Here is a 24,006-nt window from a genome sequence, read left to right on the forward strand (position 1 = left end):
CTTTAGTTATAAAAACATTAAACCAAAGTAATATCATAAATATTAAATTAGATTATAATCTTATTTAGATTGAATATTAATTATGTGATTACCAAAGAACCATAATTACAGGAACCAAACGACATCTTAACTGTTTCAACTTTCAAGAGCATCTTGCTCTTTTTCATTTCATTTCGTTTCATTTCATTTCAAAATAATTATTCTGATGCTTCACAAAAGCTTGCTGCTAACGCTCGCCTCGGCTCTAATGGCGAATAATCTTTGCAGAATGTCGGCTCCGAAAGACCGCATCGATCTCAGTCTCTCGTAGTCACCGCGTCTTCTTCTCCGCGCTGCTCGTCGCCTGCGTTCCTGCTCCCTTCCCTTCCCATGGCGTCGGGAGCCCCAAAGCCTCTCAACCCTAAACCCCTCTCCCCCTTCTTCCTCGCGTTCCTCCTCCTTCTCTTGTGTTCGCTCTCCGCCGCCGAGGCAATGGAGCTGGATTTCCACGCCGGCGACCGCGACGCGCTCCTCCGCTTCAGATCCGAGCTCAACGACCCGCGCTCGGGCCTGGCGAGCTGGAAGGGATCCAATTGCTCCGCCTGGGCCGGTGTAACCTGCCAGAACCGGACCGGACGGGTCGTCCGGGTCGACCTCGGCGGGTTGGGCCTCGCCGGCGCCGCCCTCCCCTTCCTCTGCCGGCTCTCCCTCCTCGAAACCCTAGTCCTTCACGGCAACGCCTTTTCCGGCCCGGTTCCGCCATGTCTTGGCCGGCTTCGTGGCCTTGGAACCCTCGATCTTGGGCAGAACAAGCTTCAAGGGCCTATGCCGCCGCAGATTGCTATGCTATGGCGTCTCGAGACGCTGGTGTTGGCAGGAAACCCCAGCGTCGGCGGTCCGGTGCCGGAATGGGTCGGTAATTTCTCTGCCAGGCTGAAAAAACTCGATCTTGGATGGTGTTCGTTCGAGGGAGAGATTCCAGAGGGTCTGTTCCATCTCCGATCGCTGGAATTTCTCGATCTCTCCGGAAATCGCCTGGCGGGCGCGTTGGGAGATTTCCGGCAGCCGTTAGTTTATCTCAACCTCGCCCGCAATCAGCTTTCAGGAACCCTCCCCTGCTTCTCGGCGTCTGTCTTTTCGCTTTCGGTACTCAACTTAGCAAGCAACGCCATCGTTGGCGGGATCCCTACGTGCATCTCGTCGCTGAGGGCGTTGACAGTGCTGAATCTCTCGTCAAATGGCCTTCAATATAGGATGTCGCCGAGACTCATCTTCTCCGACAAGCTTCTGGTTCTTGATTTGAGCTCAAACGCGCTCTCTGGTCGGATTCCAGGCAGTCTAGTGGAGGAATCAGAGAGATCTTCGTTGCTACTTCTAAATTTATCGTGCAACAAGCTCGTTGGGGAGATTCCAACGGAGCTAGCGGAGTTGAGGAGTTTGCAAGGCCTTTTCTTGTCGCAGAACCAGCTTACCGGAGAGATCCCAGTGGCTATTGGGAATTTGACCTACCTCCAGGCCCTTGATCTTTCTTACAATTTTCTCTCTGGTCCAATTCCTGTCAGCCTCGCTGGTTGCTTCCAGCTTTGGCAACTGAAGCTAGACCACAACAACCTCTCTGGTGCCCTCCACCCGGAGCTTGACGCCCTTGATAGCCTACGCATCCTAGACATATCTGGGAACCAGATTTCTGGTGAGATTCCTCTTCCCCTGGCTGGTTGCAAGTCACTTGAGGTCGTCGACTTCAGTTCAAATAAGCTCACAGGCATGCTTAATGGAGCTATTCTTAAGTGGCAGAACCTCCGGTTGCTCTCAGTTGCTAGCAACCAATTATCAGGCGATCTACCAAGCTGGATCTTCTCATTCCAGTCCCTACAGTCGCTTGATCTTTCCGGTAATCACTTCTCAGGTTTTATTCCTGATGGAGACTTCAACGTTAGCTCAGAGTTCAATGGCAATTCTAGTGAGTTGAATGAAGGATTCGGCGAGGGCTTGGTTTCCGTCTCAGTGGACTTCGCTGGTAGCTGGCAAATGGAGTTCAATTACAAGCTACAATCACCTGTGGGAATTGATTTGTCCAGCAATGCTCTTCGCGGAGAGATACCAGAGGGGTTGATTGGATTAAAGGGAATAGAATACTTAAATCTTTCATACAACTATCTATTTGGCCACATTCCCGGAAATCTTGAGAAGATGGGGAAGTTGAAAAGATTGGATCTTTCACACAACTCCCTCTCTGGAGAGGTTCCTGCCAGCATCTCTGGGCTCAGGGAGCTGGAGACACTAAACCTCTCCTACAACTGCCTTTCAGGGCCCGTGCCAACGAAGGATGGGCTACAGAAGTTTCCAGGGGCATTTGCAGGGAACCCTGCGCTGTGCATGGAGTTCTCAGGGAATGGTTGTGCTGAGGCACAGTTAGCTGATGGGGAGCCGATAAGCGTAAGCAGGGGTGGGGAGGAGAGTTGGATATCAGTGGGGGCATTCTGGATCAGTGCTGTAGCTAGTTTCTATGCCTCTGTGGTAGCGTTGCTTTGCTCACCAGTGTCAAGGGAATATATCCTTCAAGCATTGAAGCCTGAGTTCTGAGTATAGTTTAGGAATGGAGCTTCTTCTTTTCTGGTTTAGTAGGCTCAATAGCTCAAGTATTTACTTTGGCAGCTGAACTTAGGATTAGGCATATTGCTTGCATGACATGCATTGTAGTTCTTTGCTTAGATGTATCAATATAGCTCAATGTTAAAATTAGTATTTCATCTTGCTGAAAAGGTCATTTTAGGTTAATTCATTTGAAAGATTCAGGCTGGTTCTTGATGCTGTTAGATCAGAAGCAACCTTTAGATGAACCTCAAGGTATAATCACATAATTTTTCTTGTTTTTCCTGTTGTTTTTATAAATATTATATGATTCTGATTCATGTGCAGAGTTTAACCTGCCCCAGATTTTTGGCATGGCAGCATTTGATTTATATGCTTGAATTTCAATTGTTATCTTGAACGTTTAACACAGGTTTCTCTTTGTCCACTTCAACTGCTTTTGGGTTGAGAATTTGGGATGATCGCAAATTGATGATATCAATCTCGATTTGTCTGCGATTAGTAGCATTTCCTCAAGAGCTTTAGTGCTCCTCTGATATCTCCAGTCAAAACTAGATTGTACAGGTACCTTCAGTGCTTATGCAAAATATATGCCTAAAATTTATTTGCAACCTTTTTTTCGATCTTGTAGGATGGAACAATGCGGAAAATCCTTGAATGATGTTCCTTAAAGCTTCTTTATGTTGGTAATATAAGAGTGGATGTTTAACCAGAATTAATTCCTCAGCATTGTTATCATGTGATTTCTTAGCAAATAGAGAAGATATTCAGGAAGGAACAGGTAGTGAACGCAATAATTTAAAACTTTCTTGTGCAAATTTATGGAGCAAGTATGGTTTTTCCTCATGAAAGCTAAATCGAATTCACTGCTTTTCTCTTTGGATCAACCATCAAGTGTAAGGCCCCATACGTTTTACTTTTTGCCATCATAATAAAGTTGTGCAAAGTCTTGTCTATTTAGGGTTTGAACAATGTGTGCAGTTCTTGTCTTCTCACATTTTGCTATGAAATGCTTGGTGTTCAATTGTGTTCCTCATTTTTCTTTTCTTCTGCAAATGCTTGGTGTTCAATTCGGTCCCATGATTCCTCATTTTTCGATATGCAGTTATGTTGGTCATTCTTCTGATAAGATATTGCATTGTCTATGCTCAGAATTTGTTTTTTTCCCTCAACAAAAGATTGCAGTTATCATTTATATTTCTTAGTTGTTCTTGTAAGCAAATGCACGAAACACTCTTGCCTTCAGTTCTTTTCGACAAAAGGGTTTATGTAGTTGCAATATTTGTTTTGTTCAATTCTTCAGCAGTTACAATATCTGTTTTTTGAAACTTCTTTATAATGGAAGATCTTATCTTATTCGAATTAAATAATTGAAAATATCTTAGAATAGATGCTTTCTTTACCTATGGGGAATGACCTTGTGGCTAAAATGGAACAAAATAGTAATCTTAATTTTAGTGATTAAATCGAAACAAACTTTTATCAGGTATTTCAATGTTGCTCATAATTACCTTAAGGTTATTGTGGTTAATCAAATATGATATGTTAATTTTTAATTATGATGTATTATAGATTAATTTTTTTTTAAAAAATAATTTTAAAATATTAATTATGAGCAACATATGTCGTTCATATTTTTTTCGACGAATTCGGACGGATCATTTTTTAAAATAATCGATTCAAAAAATTAAATATTTAAATTATTAAAAAAAATATTGTCCCTAATTAAATGAACTTTAGTGATACATTAGAAAGAAAAATACAAAACCAAAAACAGAAAAAACTAAAATTACTAGGACCGAAATGAAATTGTCCCATTACTTGTTTCATGGGTCTCTCCGCCGTGGCAATGTCGGTGCTTCTCCCAAATGGCCAAGAAATCCTCGCCTAACGTCCTCCTCCCTGTCGTCGCCTCCCTCATCCGCTTCCGCCCCCTCGCGGCCCTCTCCGTCTTCGTCCCTCGCCGGAGGCCTTACCGCTCCTCCCTTCGCATGGACCGCGACTTCGCCTCGGAACGGTCTACACTCGTCGCCAAGCTCCGCAGCATCCGATGGATCTCCCTCCTCCTCGGGTTTTCGAACCTCTCCGTGATCGTTTTAGGCGTCTTCCTGCTGATCTCCCTCCTCGGCAGCTGCTCCGGCGATGAGAAACTGCCTTTCGCTGCCTCGATCTTGAGTGCGAGCATCAGGGTCCTCGCCATGGTCGGCGCCGGCAAGGCGCAGCATGAGACGGCTGAGATAATTGTTAGTTTCCCTATTGAGTCCGCTGCCGCTGATGCTGCCGTTCGTCACGAGAGACGGGTATTTTAGTTTCGCCGTTTTTCATTGATACTGTTCATACAATTATAGAGTTCATTGCAAATCCAGGTATTTCATTTTGACGAACCTATCTTAGGTGGAAAACATAAAATTGGATGTGTTTTAGTACAGAATATGTTTTCATTGCATACTTCCTACTTGCTTATGGCCGAGAAGATAATTACTACAAACCTTTACACTTCACTGAATTACTTCAATGGAAGTTATTTGTGTTACTGCTGCCGGAGACAATTAGTATTTTTTATAGGACGTCCTTCGCTGGAAGCATGTAGTAGCTTAGTGTGAAATTGCCCATTCCCTATGATGGTATATAATGAGATCTCTGATTCTTTTGGCATCTTAGTCCATCCATCTTTCTCTTTGTTGATCCAAATGTCGTGGACCCAGAATAGACATTTGCAGGGATGGTTGTGGAAATGCTTTGATGGTGTTGATATCTAGAGGTGGGGATGCCGGGTTCACTTTATTTCAGAGGCAGTCTGCATGTAGGTGACTCACATAATTGGTGTGTGTTCACATCAACCTTCATGGAAATTTAGAATCCACTGAATAAAATTTGTAATTTTAAGAGGGCACTAATATACTTGAACAAACAAGTAACAACTCTAATTTCTCTTTGTATTTGGTCTGCTTCCTGTTTGTCGAAACTTTGGATGGTCATGGAGCATGTTGCATTGGTTTGTGGGCAGAATTGTAAGAAACAAACTTCTTTGAGATCATCCATTCTAGTTTGTGATGGCTCACCTGCCATTGAATGAACCCAAGGTTTGCAATCCAGTACCATTTCTGTGGATCCGAGCCATCACATCTATTAGAGAGCCAAGGAAAGATTGTTTAATGGGATTGATAGGACAGATCACTCTTGATCCTTTTGCTCATTTGGCCTCCTTATACTGGAAATTACAGAAAAATTTGTGACAGAATGTGCAGTAGCACTGGAAGAGAGTAGAAAGGAGAGAGATAATTGGATTCATCAGAGCGTATTTCTAACGTCACTCAGTCATTGTTTCGTATGGACCTTAGAGTGACTCATGCCGTAGTAAAATAACTTGGTCTCAATTACATAACCTAGTCTCAACTAAAATCCAATCAGAATTAAATGCTTATTTGTTGATTATAATTGATTGATCTTTAATTATAATTCATTGGTCGATCCATCTTGACTCCAACCCATCTAGTTGATTTGCCCATCTTTCTTGTTCCCCATCCATGGGAGAATGAGTCCCTAACATATATCCTACCGTCACCATAAGTCAGTTTCAGTCAAGGCTATATGCTTGTTATGAACACCATGCTAACTTTGTCTGCTGTATTTTATCATGCTGTTCTTTTTTTTTTTGCTTCAAATATAATTTTTTATTACATGGATTATTGTTTCATTATTCTTTTACTTTTTCCTTTTGAGTAGCTAAGGTATAAAAGGTGGCTATGGTGGACCAGATTTGGGATAGCAGTCACAGTGTTACAATCCATTGGAGCAGCCTACTTAACATTCATCACATTAACTGATTTATCTCATGGTGGATCTTGTATTTTAGGTAATTCTTGTTTTCTTTTGAGTTCGGTAGAGATTGTTATACCATATCTTGTCAAGTTTAGCTATTCAATATGTGTTTTATTGTTTGCATCAAGAAACATGCCTCACAGCTAGAGACACTTTCCTCAGCTTAACTATTGTTAACCTGGATTGTTTGGCTGTTCAATACTTGTATGGCAGCTCTATCAGTAAAAAAGAATGATGCTGCTATTGAAGCTAATTGTTATCCATGGTAAAAAAGCCGGAAACAATTTTCATTGGTTTAAAACTAAAAGTGCACTCTACTGAATAAAAATTCAATTCTTCACTAGTCAGAAAACATGAAAATTGTACCCATTTGATTTTAACTTTGGTTGTAATTAACCAATCAAGAACTCAGTTATTTGTTTCTTTTTTCATGAGATAAAATATCGCAGTAAACTTTCGGGAAGAAAATTTATTTGAATAGCTTAACAATTCTTTAATTCAAAATAAGTGGATATGATGTAACAGGGATTTCACATTCACAATTGTATCTCCAACTTATTGTAACTTAATTATGCTGCATTTTGAGACATCTACCACTTTCGCTTGTTTGATGGGTTCTTTGGACTTTGGATGTTGTTTACTAGATGATTATTATTAGTTCATCTATTTCAATGTGTTTTAGTACATTTATTAGAGTTGTTTGATTAATTTTCTTAAACTATTCAGTCTAGCTTATAGAGATTTGACTCAGTTGCAAATTGTTCTTACTTTGTAGTTTCTGTTTGTAGTGTAATTTTGGAAGTTATGACTTTGTGGTACAATTTCTGTTGTACAAAGTATCAGCTAATAGATTGTGTTTCTGACTAGGATAGAAGAGCTTATAGGTTGTCAGAGTGGTGAAGTATTGATTTTGCATATCAATAGATGACATGTTTGTATGGTTACTCAAAATATGATGTATAGTTTATGCTGCTAATGTCTCATTGGCAACTGGTAATTTTTTTCTATTATTCATCAAAAAGGTGATATAGATGAAGATTTATCAGACAGAGTGAATTGTTGAAAGTGAAGAGGATTTTCTCGAATGTTGTGTAATCATTGTTTGCCCTTTAGACTAGAAAATTTTACAGGACAGTCATATTGTCTGCTATACTTAGTACATCATAATATTAGATAGGAAATAACAAGTAAAAATGTTAAATGCAACATCAATACAATTGCCAAAATAGATGTGTTGGATCATTAGGAATTTTTTTTATAATTTTACCATCTTGGAGAAATTTGGTGTCCCTCTGTAGATAACAAAATCAGAAAAAGCAATTTAAGTTGGTATGGATTATGACCAATAATTTCTGATGCCTGATGTTAGGTTATCAATTAATTGTATTTGATTCATGAAGTTGGGTTTGCATGTCTTTATTGTAAATAAAAAAAAAACCATCAGTTATACTAGTTTATTCATTGTGGCAGGTTAATCATGCTTGCGATCTCAGAAATTGCATAGTTTCTTCATTGAAGTGGATACACCGATATTAGTTTCTCTTTAACACTAGATTGGGAATGGGCTTATTTTGTTTGAGCATTATGATTACTACCCAATGCCTTCTGTGTATTATTTGTCTTCTTTTGGCAAAGAATTTGTTTTCTGCGTCTTGTGGCAAAGAACTTGTTTTCTACTTCCTGATCTTAATTGCTAACTTCCCGTCACTTGATTAACACAATGGTGTTCTAGGACAGCATACAGTTAATCAAACATGGAAGAAAATTTTAGTGGTTCTTTTCTTCTGCTGGCGTGGCTTGTTGTAATCATACAACTTTTTATGGGAGCTGACATATTGAGATGGAGGTCATTTTATTCAACACATGATACTGCATGGAAAGCACACTACAGTGAAGTGTTCGATCATGGAATTCGCGAGGCTTTGTGCTGTTTAGGACGCGCCAAGTACTTGTATGGTCCTTTCAACAATTTCAGTTCATTTACATTAACTTTTCTAATTGCTTACATACATTTCTTTGTTTACCCAGGAGTGTTTTGGAAGAAGACGAGATTTACTCTGTTGCAAGGTTGCTAGGTGATCTTGTAGCATATCGTGCATCAGGAACAGGGCATCTTGAACTATTGGCAGGTCTAATTCTTCATAAAGAATTTTTTTGCATCTATAAGTGATTGAATAGTTGATTTTTTTTTATTTCCTCTAGAAGTTTAAAATTTTAAGATAACAAAATCTTCTTTTTGGCTTATGAAATGGTATCTTTATGATTCATACTGCCAACAATTAAACTCTGATCATGTAAAACATAATGCATACTAGTTCATTCTTGCTCATGCTTCCACTATAAATTAAGAACTACTTGTAAGTTGGGATTGGGAATCTTTGCAATGGGTGATTCTGGCTTGGAGATGAGTACAATTTGATGCTACTTAGTGATCACAGATACAATTGGTTAAACAGTAAACTCGGGATCTTTGGAACTCTACGATTAGAAATATGAAATCTTCTCAAGTTATATATCAGAAAACATAAGACATTTTTTTGTGTGTAAAGCAAGTATGTTCCTTTAATGCTCACTTTGTCACTTAGGATATTGTTGTTCTTGCTTTAGTTAGATCTGATCTACTGGTAACTTCTATTACAGATGTCAATGAAACATGCTTTAGTTATTTTCTGATGCCTAAAGTTTTGATCATATGCTGTCCTTTTTATCTTATTGTTTGCTCAGGACTAGCTCTATTGCAAAGCCAAAAGCAGATGCAGAACTTGCACAATAAGCTTATGGATGTACCTGACCAACTTATTGAAGATGCAGTGTTCTTCCATCAATTTGCTGAAGCTGCATACACAGTTATAACCAAAATTCTTGAGAATGTCTATCTCCTCTTCAGAATATTTTCTACTCACCATCTGTTTCTGAATGCAGGGACCACTGATTGATTTTGGTAGAAACCCTATCTTGTTTCCTTGTGCATGGCTCTATAGACAAGGAATTGTGACTCCCTGGGCTCGGAACAGGTTTCTATATCTCATCAGTGATGATCATATTTGTTTTTTTTACTATTCATATGCAAAAGCCTTTCTGGCTAGGATAATAGTGAAAAGAAAGCTTTAGTAATGCTACCTCTATCTAAAATGGTGGAACAGATTAAACTAGTTGAATAAATCATTAGCCACAGATGCATGATGCATTAGCATCATCCAGCCATGTTTGTCCCTACAACATGGGATGGCTATATGAATCTTATTTCTCAAATTGATCTCGTGTTAGTGTATTATTTCTTATCCAAGTTGCTTCCATGGACCATTGTATGGGGAAAAAAGAGTGCATATATTTTTGTGTTGTACCTTTGTTGTGGACATTAGTACACCCAGAGGCCACAACTATCATCGTGTGTATATGTACATTGGTTACAAACATTAAAATGCTATCCAAATATGAGTCTACCGTGCATTATTAAGTATTCTTTTATATACATGTTTGATAAAACCATGAAATGCTATTCAGGACTTGCGTTTAGGGCTATATAAAATTGAGTATTATATGCATGTTATAAGCTTTGACAATCAGCTTTCATTTCTTTTAGGACATAGTTCAAGTGGTTTCTTATGATTCCTTTGTCAGGAGGCCTTCACTTGAAGGTGATAATTGGTGGCGGGGACATGCAGCTGCCTTCCTCAAATTTGTGAATTTACCTCCTGAAGCTCTTTGTATGGGTCGAGTCAACCAAGTAAGCTATTAACATTCTAGCCAAGATTTGATAGTCCTTGTATAACCTCAAATGATTACACCCTTTAATCCCATATAAAGGCCTTAAATTTTTTATTTGTAAGTGAATAACCACCTCTAGTAAGCCATTATGACTATCTAACTTCTTAAAGGGTTGTGGCAATCCATAAAGGTTTTCACAACGACAATTCTCATGCAATTTGGTCCTCTTTCCAATGTTATGATGTATATTAGGAGTTCAATAATGTCCATCCTTTTGGCTCACATTTAAGTGTTATTTAATTTCCTAAGATGTTCTATCCATAAGAAAGTAAATCCAGAACTCTTTCTTGATTGACTGTCACTATATATTTCTTGAGATATTGTCGATCGCATGGCTAGTCGCATATTCTCTTCTTATGAGGAGTGATAAGTCCCGTGTCCACTATGCCCCTATGTTCGTAAGGTTTAGCAGCATACCGAAGATAGGTGTTTATTCAGTTTTTTTAGTTCAACTCATGAGAACCAAAGTATGTTGATTTCCAAATGAGATGAGCATGATCATCACAAGTTCAAGAACCAGTTGCGCTTGCATGAGAAAGTCCATAGACATTTGATAAATATCAAAAGAGTTCTCATGGTGAATAATGGAGAGGAACTTGCTCTTCAATAATCACCTGCATTATTGTAAGCATCGCTATTCTTGTAGGCCTAAGATTATTTACTACTATCCAACAATGGAAGCATAGTGTATATTAGTGTGAGCGCAAAGTTGAAGTCCAATTCGAACATTACTACAACTAGGGACATTTAATAGTACTACTTTAGTATCTTGCATCTTTAAGGATCGATCACTAATATAGTACTAGTTTATAGATCATCCAATTCTGCAAGATAATGAAACATGATGTAAAAGATCTATTTCATTAACATAGTTGTGCATTTTCATTACATTAGTGAAATTGTCTCTAGCACGCCTTTACTGACAAAAGCATCCTATTCTTAGTTTGCTACTTCTAGAAAAAGATTGAGTTATGTTATCCATCTTCTGTAGAGACCCTTGAGTCTTTTCCTTTTCTCTTAGTCTACTATGTGCTACTATATGAAGAAGTCTATTCGATTGATTTAATTTTGAGAATAGCCTAACCTTGAATCTATATACAATAGCTACGCTAAGAGGTGTCAAATGGGCCGAGCCTCCTGTGACTATACCTGACCCAGCTAACTTGCTGGGCCAGGCCCAATGCTACATGTGGGTCTGTGTTAGGCATGGGAATCATGGCTCATAGGCCTAGGCTAGAACCAGGCCATGCTAGGTTCGGCATGGCCTTTGAGCAGAGTTTGACACACCATTTTCTTTTAATTAACATTAATATTAATTCTAAATAATATTTAATAAAATATCAATTTAATAATGAATATTCTGTTTTCTGGCCCAAGCTTAGGCTTGACATTAGTGCAAATTAGGCTGGTTTGAGCCTGGCTGTGCTTGGCTCAGTATGAAAACTTTTGGATTAAAACTCGGGCATTCCCCATTGACACCTCTAGCTATGGTGCAAAAGGCTCAGTTTTCCATAGACTATACAGAATCATGCAGCTAACCATCGGAGATACAATTCCTTCCAACCGTAATAAGGATACAGCGAACTGCTTTTAATTGTGTTTAAAACATGCGGACTTGGATGATTTGTGATATTATCAAAATCTGCATGTTGATAATTCATCACTTGTCATTTGATATAATACCGGTTTTCTAGACAAATACTATGCTTTTTTATAGTTATTTAATTAATTTGCAACTTGGTGCTTAAGTTCAAGGGAAAATAAATATAGTTTTGTCATCTTTTCACTGAAAAGTACTAGATAAGCTCATAATTCTAGTTAGATTTTTCGTATTCCTTGGCCTAGATATACCTTCCTTACAAATTATGAAGATGTTTTCTTCAAAATGCATACTACGAAGGTTTCCTTCTTTATGCATTTCTCTCACTTCAGCAAGCTGCTACTGTTTGGCACTTCTCCTGAAGTATGCATCATATTTTCAATTCATTATTTAATGTTAGATATTTCACCTTTTCTATTCTTTGTTGGTGTATCACAGACAAAGCGGGAGGCTGCCTATTTTGTTGTGGTTCTACATGATAAAAGGACTATAGTAGTCACTGTGCGCGGAACTGAAACACCTGAAGATCTCATAACAGATGGTTTATGCAGAGAGGGTGACCTTACCATGGAGGATTTGGATGGCCTGATAAAGTAATACTCTTCCCTTTCCATTTTTCATGCTCTTTTGCAAGAATGTTCACATGGATTCACTTGTGCATTTGTTCATCCTAAAGTTACATATACAGAAAACGAGAGTAAGGCACATGGTTCTAAGCAGTATACCTTTGCTACTATGATTTCTATTTGGATACTCTTATAATACACCTTATGCTTTGCTACTAGGTTTAATCATTTTTTTATTCCTTGACATGAAATGATTATGTCGAGCATTGACCATTTGAGTTGTTTTCATGCTTATAAACTTGCTTCTATATGATAAATCTATTTGTGATTGTAGGTTGTGTTGGATTAGTAAATGTCAATATGAAACAATGTGATTTAGGAGGTATTTTAATAATCTTCAAGATTCATATTGGCGATGGTGAAGTATTAAAAAAACTCTATGCAATGAGTCAACTAACTCATTAACCTGATAAGCCCAACTAATAATTCAAAATTCTTAAAACTTAAGTTAATGACAGTTCTCTCATATAAGCCTTATAAATCCTCTTAATTAGCCTAAAACTTTCCCTTAGGAACAAACTCAACATCCTCATCAAAATGCCCCAAATCTCTAGTTGGTGGCATGTGATGTTAATCTAGTAGCAACCCACTGCCACATCAGCTAGCTGAACCTAGCATTGTTTGTTATGAAACCCAAATGTCACGATCAATCCAACTGACATAATTGACTTATTCACTTGATAAATGTAACCAACATTATACAGCAAGCCATGTTAAAACTAGATTGATTTTGAAAGATAATGTTGCATGTCTAATCATTTGAAGTTGGCTACATGAATCTTATCCCTCCATTGAGCCAGGCTGCGATATTTAAGGCTAAATTATTAGTAATATTCAAGTCAATTATTTTTTTTTCTAGTCAAAATTGCTTATTCCTTGGTTAATGATCGTTCATTGAAGGGGTCCGAGTATGGATATAAAACTGGCAAATAAATTCCATAGGAATTTCAAAAGCTGAGATCAAGGAATTACCAGAACTAGATAACATACTATTGGTTGATTCTACTGGTTCATTTTAATGCTTATTGATCCAAATATTGTCATCTTTATAATGCTTTCCTCCATGTTCGGTCAATTAAGCTGAAGATTGAGTTGTTCACTAATGCAGTAGCGAACGTTTACCTTCAGATGTTAGACAAAAAGTTCTGTCTTCTTTCCCACATTATGGACATGCAGGGATTATTGAATCTGCCAGGGAACTTTTCATCCAACTTGATGGCCAAACAGATGTTAAAGGTTAGACATCAGATTAAGATCTATGAGTTAATCTTTTACTAAATTAGTTTATTGCTGCCTTTAACTTTTCTTTCCTCCTGTTTGATATACTCGGATAAAAAATGACTTTCATGCTTGATAAATGTTAGAACCTAAAACTTGCAGTTGGAGAGAATCTGTTAGCGTTAGCTTCTGTCACCGTTGTTGTGCATCTTTGTTGCTGGTCTTTATATCTTTTAACTGCTAACCTTATTTCGTTAGATAAAAAGTTGATACTTTAGTTTGTCTATGGGTTGTTGTCAAAAGTTGATACAAAGTGTTGTTATCTTATTATGCTTAACAGTGAGTCCGTCGAGAATGTTGCTACTTAGTAAAAATGTTATAATTTTGCAAGATGAGGTAATGGTCATGATCTGTCAATCAATTGTTTGTTGAGTTGTTAAAACAGAAGCAATATCTGCTAGATCTTCAACCTGGTTCCTCTTTCCTCTTTCATTAATATAGTTAATCATTCAAAGTGAAGCAAGAATTTATGCAACTCTTCATCTGGGAAATAAAAAAGAACAAGTGCCACCTATGGTCCAAAGTCAAAATATAAGGTATAGAATTCTAAAATCAAGAATATGGCAGTGGTTGAATTGGAAGATCTTTTAAGAATCTAATATAGGAGGAAAAGAAATATCAAATTGGATCGACCTTCAAAGATTCACCCAGCTATTATAACTTTGGCCACTGATGTTTAAAAATTTTAACTTACCTCTTAAAGTTTTTTCGCTTAAACTTTATATAAATTTCAATCCGCTTTAAAGTTGCTCATGACCATTGGAAAGTTTATGTAATAGGGATCTTTTGGATTAAATGGAAACTAAAATCTAGAATTTTTGAACTTGGAATAGGTTTTCAAATTTTTTAGACCAAATTGTCAGTGGTCAAACTGAAGTTTTCCCTTGCAATATACGATGTCAATTTGATCTTTCATGCACCATGGGATTTGGAAGATTCTTAAAGTTACATGGTTAGTTAAGATTGTCAGTGGTCAAACTGAAGTTTGTTCTCTGTTTGGCAGTCCAAGAAATTTCTTTATGCCAAATAGTTATGAATGGAAGCAAGCTTGTTATATATGTTGGTTAATACTTTTGCCAACATATCCTCTTTTTTTTTTTTGCTATGCTTATGCTTGTATGTCCACAATTTTATACGTATGTCTTTATTTTACTGGCAGAAAAATTGATCCAGTCTTTTATCATATCTGTGTGTTTATATGTTCTCACTTATGGTATGGATTTCCAGATTCCTTGCCATCTAAAAAAACTGGGTTTTTGTCATCCTTGTTGGCACCTGGATCTGAATGCCATGGATACCAAGTTTGTGTTGTAGGCCATTCTTTAGGAGGTGCGATTGCAACATTTTTGGGATTAAGAGTGAGTAACTTTGGTTGATTGCTATTTATCATTCTTTTGTGCAAATTTGATTTCTTGATCCACATAATTTTTTTTTTATCATATGTTACTTCTAAAGAATCTCAAAATATAAAACTTGTATGCATATGAGACAACAAGCTATTTATAATTGTTCATTTCAGTACTTCTTAAACAGATGTTTTATTCGAACTGAATAAAGAAAGGTGGAACAGAGCCATTATGGAATACTGTTCTTTACTTGGTTAAAGCCTAAAACGTTGGTACATTCATGGATCAGCAGTGGTTTGCTACAGTGAATGAATTAATTAGTACTCTAAAGAAAGACTTGGACATTATTCATAGTTCAACTTCATTGACATCAAAGGTGGAACAGAGCCATTATGGAAGTCTTGTTCTTTTCATGATCATAAAACGTTGGTAAATTTATAGAACAACAGGGTATTGCTACAGTAAATGAATTCATTAGTACTCTATATTGTACCTCTCAAGTGCTTGGCTGATCTATCTTATAAGCTGAAGACTTTAAACTTGTATGGCCTGTATAGAATTTTCTACGAGTTATAAACAATTAAGCATAAACATTGGACGCTTGAGTCTTAAAAATCCCCCCTTTAATGCTTCTAGAATGTTGCTTGAGGAGATTCAATCACTTTTGAATCATCTCCTCATACTGTTCTATGTAAAGAATCCATTACAACAATCTACTATAAATGAAAGCCCCAAAAGAAAGTGCAAGTTTATTTTTTAAATAGTTTTATTTTCAGCATTATGGAGGGTATTTTTGGTGTTTAATACACTTTTCTCATAGTACATAATAATAGGGTATGGTATGTAGCATTGAAAATCTGATTGAGAGGATCACATTCAGAGAATACAAGTATGGAGATGGTTACATATAGAATATAAATATAGAAATGGAATCCACTAATCATAGAAATGTATTCAGTTTTGATTTTAAACATTAGGTGTACATTTGTGATTTTATTACTAGATCTAGCTGTGACTAATGAAATGAATCTGTGTTTCCTGTTCTTTTTGTGAGTAAAATAGTTTTGATTTGACTATTTTTAGATTGTCAAAATATGTGATGCAATCTTAATTCATTTTGTACACCAACTAATTAGATGGCTATGGTAAACAACTTATAAATTGATTTGTTTACATTCTCAAATTATGTTTAATTTATTTTTTTAAGCTCTTGAACAAAAATTTTATTGCTAGTCTGATTGCAATGATTGAATGATAGCTATTAGAAATGTGAACTGTAGCATGCAATGAAGCCTTGTCCAAGATAATTTGAAAAAAAGGAACAGCTACACAGCAGCTTGATTAGCATGATCACTGAAATTTGGATTATTAGTTTCCATGTACTTCGTATTTAGTTTGTTCTTTTATAGCTTAACTGTTCATCTTGATGTGATAGGTTCTTTTTGCATTTTAATGTTCATGTTTAACTTTTTTCTTGCTTGATGTACTTAAAGTTTTTTTTTTTTCTCTTAACAGTTATATGCAAGACACCCAAAAGTACATGTTTATGCTTATGGAAGTCTTCCTTGTTTGGATTTTGTAACTGCTGAAGCATGCTCCAAATTTGTTACTACGTAAGCTCAGTTCGCATTTTTTTCTGTGCTGTTTTTTTTGCGTACTTGACCTTTAACTAATCTAAATAAATTCCTTGTAGTATTGTATACAATGATGAATTCTCTGCACGGCTTTCAGTTAATTCAATACTTAGGCTTCGTGCATCTGCAATTAGTGCTCTATCAGATGATTCTTTGGCTGAATCAGCCATGATACAAAAACTTGCACGCCGAATCCTGCATGCTAACAAGTATGATGTAAATGAGCCGTCTTATGACCTTTGTGCCTCACCATTGAGACAAAACTGTACGGCAACATTTGAAAGGAATCACGTTTCCAAGAGGTGGCAATCGAAAACATTGACTACAGGTGGATATTTATGTACTGTAATTTAGTAATCACAACTGCTGGTTCATGATGATTATACCTTTAACTGTAAGTTACATCTGAATTATGGGATTTACCTGACAAATCTTTTTTATTTTATATAGCAATTGAACCAATAAATCAAGAGCTGCATCTGGATGAGACAACCTCAGGTGATGATGCTTCAGAGTTGGCGATTTTGGTAGATCAGGATGATGTGAGATTAAACTCTTATGAAATTGTCAAGGATCAGATGGTCCAATGTTTTGAAGAAAGAGCATCATCTGTTCAAGCATCAGCGGCACCACCGGAAATGTATCTTCCGGGCTGTGTTGTTCATATAACATATGAAGCAAAAAGAGTCTTGCCTTTCTGGAGAAGTTGGACAGTCCATGAGAGAGACCACACCTTCAGAGCTTTTGTGGCACATAGGGAAAGTTTCAGGGACATCAGAGTTACCTCACGTATGTTCATTGATCATCTACCATGGAGGTAACAACCTAAACACGGATCATTCTAATTTTTGGATTATATTTTTTTGTTTATTTCCTAGGCACTGTCATTGGAACATTTTTCCTTGATCTTGAGTAAGCTTGATTTCCTAACGGCACAAGCAATGCAACATAGTTTCTGGTTTAGGAACCAAACCAGAACTTTGGTTCACCACATCAAGATTGGGGCTGGTGTTACACAGTGAACCAAAATTGAAGCAACAATATATTGTTCATTTCAGTTAATATGATGCTATATTAGTTGAATTTGGTAAGGAATTGAGAATCCCTCATAGCTGGAGATGATGGAATAGACTATATTATTCTGACATCAGGTAGGTGATGTTTAACCGCAAAGATTTGAGTTGATTGTCGGATTGAGAAACTGTTCTGGATTGCCACATTCTCTCCAAAGGGCACATTACAAAAAAGTAAATCCATTACATGTTTGTTTTATGCCCTATTCTCTAACCTAGTGACATTGTTGATGCCCTAGTTTAAATTGGCCCTCTTAACGTACATTTGGACAATGACACTAATGTGAACCTGGTACATCGATTAGCTGCACTTATTTTCAAAGTAGAATTTTAACTCTCATATCTGATCCATTTGTATCATTGATTCTATCTTCTTCTTTTTTGGGTTTATTGTTACGCAGGTGTCATTATGCCATGCAGAGAATCTTAAAAGAACAAAAGCTTAAAGGCAAACTCCATGCGATTATTTAGACGAACTGGTTTTGAATTCAGAAGGTGATTACAATTTTTTGTTGTGCATACGCCCTCTTTAAGCAGGTATGAAACTTGTATCATCCACTTGATCATTTAGCAACGCTATCAAATTCTTCACTGAATTTTGTGGTATTGCTTTGTGAGCACGCATGTACATATGGATGGTGCCGATATGATACTGACCCAAGTTCTCTTCTGTTTTTATTTGAATTGTATTGATTCAATTATTTGACATACATTCTCATGAACACTTTCACTTTTCTCCTTTATTCATTTCCATTTGTTGTTATCTTGTATTATTATCATTAGTTAGTGGAAATAATGTAGGTGTTTGAATTTCGTCAAATTAATTTGAAAGATAGACGATTTTCTTTTAGTTTATGTATATAAATTTGAAGCACAATTTAATTTTCAAAATATTCATGATTCAAAGTTAAGCTGAAGGCTATTAAATTATAAATATTTTTTTTGGTGTTAACATGCTACATTTATATAAATATCCAACACAAAATATAATTTATTATAATGTAATTTAGTCTAATATTTAATAGCAGATTACTTAATTATTAGGTATGCACTAGATTAATACAACTAAATAAGTATTTATCAGTTATTGAAGTTAACTAAATAATTAATAAATGTTAAATATGCACTAAAGGTAATTATCATATCATTTCTAAATGGCAAAATTCAAAAGGAGACATTTATAAAATTGGGCAACCTTTTTTTAATTAAAATCATGAGTGTCACTCAAAAATTATGTATATGTTATAGCAGTTATTATACAATTATTAGTTTTCATCACGTTATAATAGTTATCTATTAGCTTCTGCACGGTATAATATTTATATGAAATATAGTAGGTATTATGAAGCTTCTGCACAGTTAAATATTATATTTTTTGGTGTTAACATGCTACGTTTTTTGTTCGTTGAAATATTGTTTAAATTAAATTATCACTTTCTCATAAATAAAATCAAAATGAGATAATGAGATTGTTGTAGAAGTTAACAATCAACCATTATACATTATACTTATTAGGTTTTTTACCATCAATTGTGATTATTCATTTGAAATGTAATGGGTTAAAATATTATTTGGGTCAAGTTATTACTCAGGCAAATTAAAATGATACAATGAACTTGTTATAGAAGCTAATTATTAATTTTTATGTTGTAAACGCAACTTGTTAGCTTCTATATGATTTATCATGATCATGTAATATTTATTTGTATGTTATGAAGTCTTTATCATTTATTTTGTTCATTAAAATATTATTTAAATCATATTATCATTCTTCTAATAAGTAAAATTAAAATAAGATAATAACATTGCATAGAAATTAACAAGCAATTGCTATATAGCAATTACATATTAATTACTAATGGATTCAAGATCAAATAATATTTATTTGAAATATAATATGTATAATAAAATTTTTTTATTTGTTTGCTTATTAAAATATTATTTAAATTAAATTATCTATCTCTAATAAATAAATCAAATATGATATAATCGTTGATTTTTACGCAAAGGTTAAAAACTTAAATCTGATTCAGAAATATAAAAATTTTAAATTAATTAAAAAAGATATTTTATATTAAAATATTCATTTGATTTTAATTGAAAAAGTGACGCTCATACTATTTTTATCAACGATGGACGTCCTTTTAATTTAATTTTATTTTCCCCATTTCTAAATCTACTCGGACGGAGGCAGCGACGCGTTAACTTCAATTCCTGTTGCTGCCGCGAAGAGCGTGGGAGCGAGCGAGAGAAAGCCCTTGATGTGATGGCGACGGCATTCCGCCGGAGCCCTCTATCTACCGCCGATCTCTCCTGGATGGCACGTCGCTGCGTCTCCGTCCGACCGGACTTGCCGCTCTCGGGGGCTCTCGACGCCCTTCTACGCCCGACGAACCGCCGTGTGTCGCCGATTCCAGACGCAGCGTCGGCGGAGGCGACGCCGAATCTCAACGGACTGGGGAGACAGGATGCGTCTTTCGCCGGATCATCCGTGGCGAATCCCCTCGCGTTCAAGGTATAGCTTTGGCTTCTCATCCTTCGGGTCGTTTTCGTGTTCTTTTTCCCTATTGAAATCGCTATCGGCTATTGTTTTCCCTTATTATTTCAGGAATCTTTTCCCTTCTATTTTTATGTTTTTTCTTTGCTCAACTGTCAATTGGATGAACTTTTGTTAACTACTGATGCTTAAAAAAGGTTGCCTAATCCATGGGAGATGGAGTTTGTATTGCATTGTTGCCACCGATACAGTTTAATGGAGGAAGCAAGATGGACAGCTCGTGCCGATACTGTCTAATAAAGGTATACAGACGTTGTACCAACATACAAACGAAACTCTGATTCATGATGGGAGAAAATGCCATCGTCTTTAATGTTTAGCAAGAGAACCGATATATTAGGCGGATAATCAATATGCAACTGCTGTGAGACTATATACGAAGAGATTTTTACCATTCAAAAAAATAGAGTGGTACAATGTATCTAAGTAAGAAGAAAGAACCAAGTACTGGCTATGAGAGTAATATGCTAAAGGTTGTCTTTCGAGTGATACTGGATAGACTATGGTATTACAAGTCATATTGTATGCTATGAATGGACTTGTAAAAGATATTCCTTCGAGAAACAGCAGAAGATATATAACTGAAAATCATTTAAATAGGGAAAATTGATGCTTGATGATGAAAGTGTTGATTCATATACTATGATAATGTAGCACAACTGTATAACGTATTAGGCACAAATTGAGTTCAAGAATGATAGATTGTAATCAGGACAGCTTAAGTAGAAAAATAAAAATGATTATGGATTTATATCTGTTGATAAAAGAAATGTTGTAGTCCTAGTCAAGAGAAAGACATAATAATCCTGGGATTAGTGTTTGAACTGTTCATCATGGCATATAATATAAGGATGATTTGAGAACTTTGTAGGCATTAACCATTCTTGAGTCGATTAAACAGCAATAATTGATAAGTACTAAATAAGATGTGTGATAACTATGCATAAATAATCAGAATTTTTTTAATGTTTGTGGAAAATATCAAAAGAAACTGCAAATATATTTATTTCTGCAAGTACTTATAAAGTATATAACAATTCACAAAGGATATTTTGGACATACTGTAGTTTCCCTTTGACTGCTAATCCAAGGCTGAGATCCTTGTTAATGAGATACTCAATAGAACTCACTTCATGGATCTCTCTGAATCCAACCAAATTTGTTCATGCCCTCACATCTACTGATTGTTCCCATATTTCCTTAATAAGCTCTATGTGACTTGTGATGCTGGCTGCAATAAGCACAAACATAGAATTGCATTGGTATTGCTCTCTCAAGCTGAAGAATTTGCTAGTCATATTAGCCTTCTCCTGATTTCAATCAGAACATGCATCTATGGTTTATGAGGCTTCTGATTTGGAATTAAATGGTATTCAGAATTTGTGTTGTAGATTCTTATCATCGTGAAGTAGGTACAAATCATCCTGGGCTAGGCGTGCCATTCAATCTGCCTTTAGTAATTTATAAACATTGAGCATCTGTTCATCATCTGTTGGTTCGATGCAACACCTGCAGTTTGAGAGGTGTTCAAGGAAAGAGGTTATTTATTTCTCTCCTACTGATTTGCATTGATTTTGCTCCTTCATCTTCAATTATTTGTCAATCCACCTCTGATACTCATTTGGTTTGCAATGATATATTTTATTTAGCATGTTACCATATATGTAATGTCTTCTATTTTATGTTGCAATCTCTATGAATAGGGCATAATAATGTATGGTCACTAAAAATCATAAAATGAAGAATTATTTACCAATTTTCTTATTTTAGAGAATTATTGGCTGTTTTTTTATTACATTCTTAAATTCTTTATCCATCTTTTTTGGCATGCAGACTCCCTCATCATTCCAAAATCACATGCACCTTCATTTGAAGCAACTCCACTTGCTGTGCATTGCTCATGCCCTTAATCTGAAGCCATGTAACTCATGAATCTTAGAGTAGCATTAGTCCATAATTTGGAGAAACACCATGTGTTTATTATGCATGTTATGTTTTATCTTGGTCAATCTGATCCTGGGGCATTGCTCCATGCTTTTCTTTTTATGTTTCCTCAACGAAGCACTCACAGTCACAAATGTCTATGGATACTTGCATTTTTGTTTTTAAGCTTCGATTTCTTGTTTGCCACTGTCCTATGAAATTGACAAGGACTGCTCATCAGTTTTTGGATGTTTCTTTTTCTTGACTCTTACAGTGTGTCAGCTTTATTAGAATTGAAGCTCTTTAGTGTTGTCACCCCTGACAGTAGTTGGCCATGAAATTATGTAGATTATGGGCTCATGAATATGGAAAGTAGATTTGTGATATTGTTTGATATTCTTTGTTTATGCATTAATTATTTTTCCTCTTCCCTCATTGATCTTCGGACCATAGGCATCATTGGTTGAGAACAAGAAGTTTCACCATGCCAATGAACCAATACTAAACCTAAAAACACATATCTAATTGCTACAGTTTATTGATTCGCATGCATGCTCAATGGCTAGTGCAGATTCTATTTAAAATCTAGAATCTGTCTGAATTTTCAGATATCAAAGAATATCATTCATTGTTCAACTGGTGTCATTTTTGTCTAGACAAAACATGAAAATAACTCATGGACTGATGGTATCTATGTCAAAGCTCCTCCTAACTTTTAACAACTAATTAGAGATATTGAAATGAGATTGGTAAGTTGGAAACTGGCATGATTCATCATGCTTTTCCTTGATGTTGGATGCCGTGTTGTTTGATTTTTCATCTTAAAATTTCTGGAATTTGAATCTGCCAAGAGATCCATGCCAATACTTGCATACAAGATTTCTATAGCGCCTCAGCCTCATTGGGTAATATTTTAGTTTTGCCCTTTCAGATATGAATGTTTCCATCTTTTTTTTTTTTTAAATCCTTGACAATGTTTGATGTGCTTTTATGTAGCCATGCTTCTGCGTATCTTTTATATATCTGTTTGGTCATTTATTATCTCTTGAAGGTTTATTTGCATCAAGTGTCATATAAAGCTTCTAGCATCTCAATAGACCATTTACCTTGAAACCAGTTGTCCTGAACAATTCATCTTTGTGAAATACACACTATTTGACTTCTATTTGTCTACTTTTGCGAAAAATCAACAAGTTGGAATGCACTCTGTTAAAGCACCTTTCATCAGGATTTGGTAGAAGAGTTATGGGCAATCTGTAATTTGCAGATTCATTCAATTTGTTTGTCAACGATGGATTAACAGCAGGCCAAGTAATATTGTTAGTAGTGAATTTAAGTTCAATAGATGGTTTCAAATACCAGTGGCCGTATGCTACCTTATTTAATCTGTGCCTGCTGCAGACTCATCTTCACATAATTCCTTGGAAAGCTGGGGACCAGCTATTGCCCTCTGAGGTAAGATACTATAAATTTTCAGATCACTTGGCTGCATAGTTAATGACTTTTTGCTCCCATTACATGCAGAGTTTCCAAGACAACCCATTGAATCGAACCAGGAAATTGTTGATCTGGTGATCACTGTTAGTGATCTAGTTTCTTCAGGTCCTAGAACGATTTATTGATAGATATCCACTTTGAGTTTTCAGGAATAGTTATCTCATATTGGTAATATGTGCACAGAATTTTGTGCAATTTACATTGTTATTAATTGTATTTAAATTTAATTTTAGAATTGAATATTTTTTTTAGTCTGTAACATGGTGACATGTGATTTATTTGAAAGAGCAACATCAAATGAAAAATTATTT

The 24,006-nt window shown here is 36.0% G+C and overlaps 1 protein-coding gene and 2 pseudogenes across 1 annotated transcript; all 3 read left to right on the forward strand.

Moving 5' to 3' along the window:
• The first annotated feature begins 243 nt into the window (after positions 1-243).
• Positions 244-3,307, forward strand: LOC141845631 (uncharacterized). Its single transcript, XM_074733693.1, has 2 exons — positions 244-2,826; positions 2,984-3,307. Exon 1 carries the CDS (start codon positions 370-372, stop codon positions 2,560-2,562), a length of 2,193 nt encoding a protein of 730 aa, XP_074589794.1. The 5' UTR covers positions 244-369; the 3' UTR covers positions 2,563-2,826; positions 2,984-3,307.
• Positions 3,308-4,439: 1,132 nt separating this feature from the next.
• On the forward strand, positions 4,440-18,440 carry LOC141845129 (uncharacterized; annotated as a pseudogene).
• A 1,544-nt stretch (positions 18,441-19,984) lies between these two features.
• Positions 19,985-23,769, forward strand: LOC141845647 (uncharacterized; annotated as a pseudogene).
• The last annotated feature ends 237 nt before the right edge of the window (positions 23,770-24,006 follow it).

The sequence above is a fragment of the Curcuma longa genome, chromosome 14 (genome assembly GCF_044706935.1).
Source record: "Curcuma longa cultivar G26 ecotype Majalengka, Jawa Barat chromosome 14, ITB_CL_G26_1.1, whole genome shotgun sequence".
Taxonomy (NCBI): Eukaryota; Viridiplantae; Streptophyta; class Magnoliopsida; order Zingiberales; family Zingiberaceae; genus Curcuma; species Curcuma longa.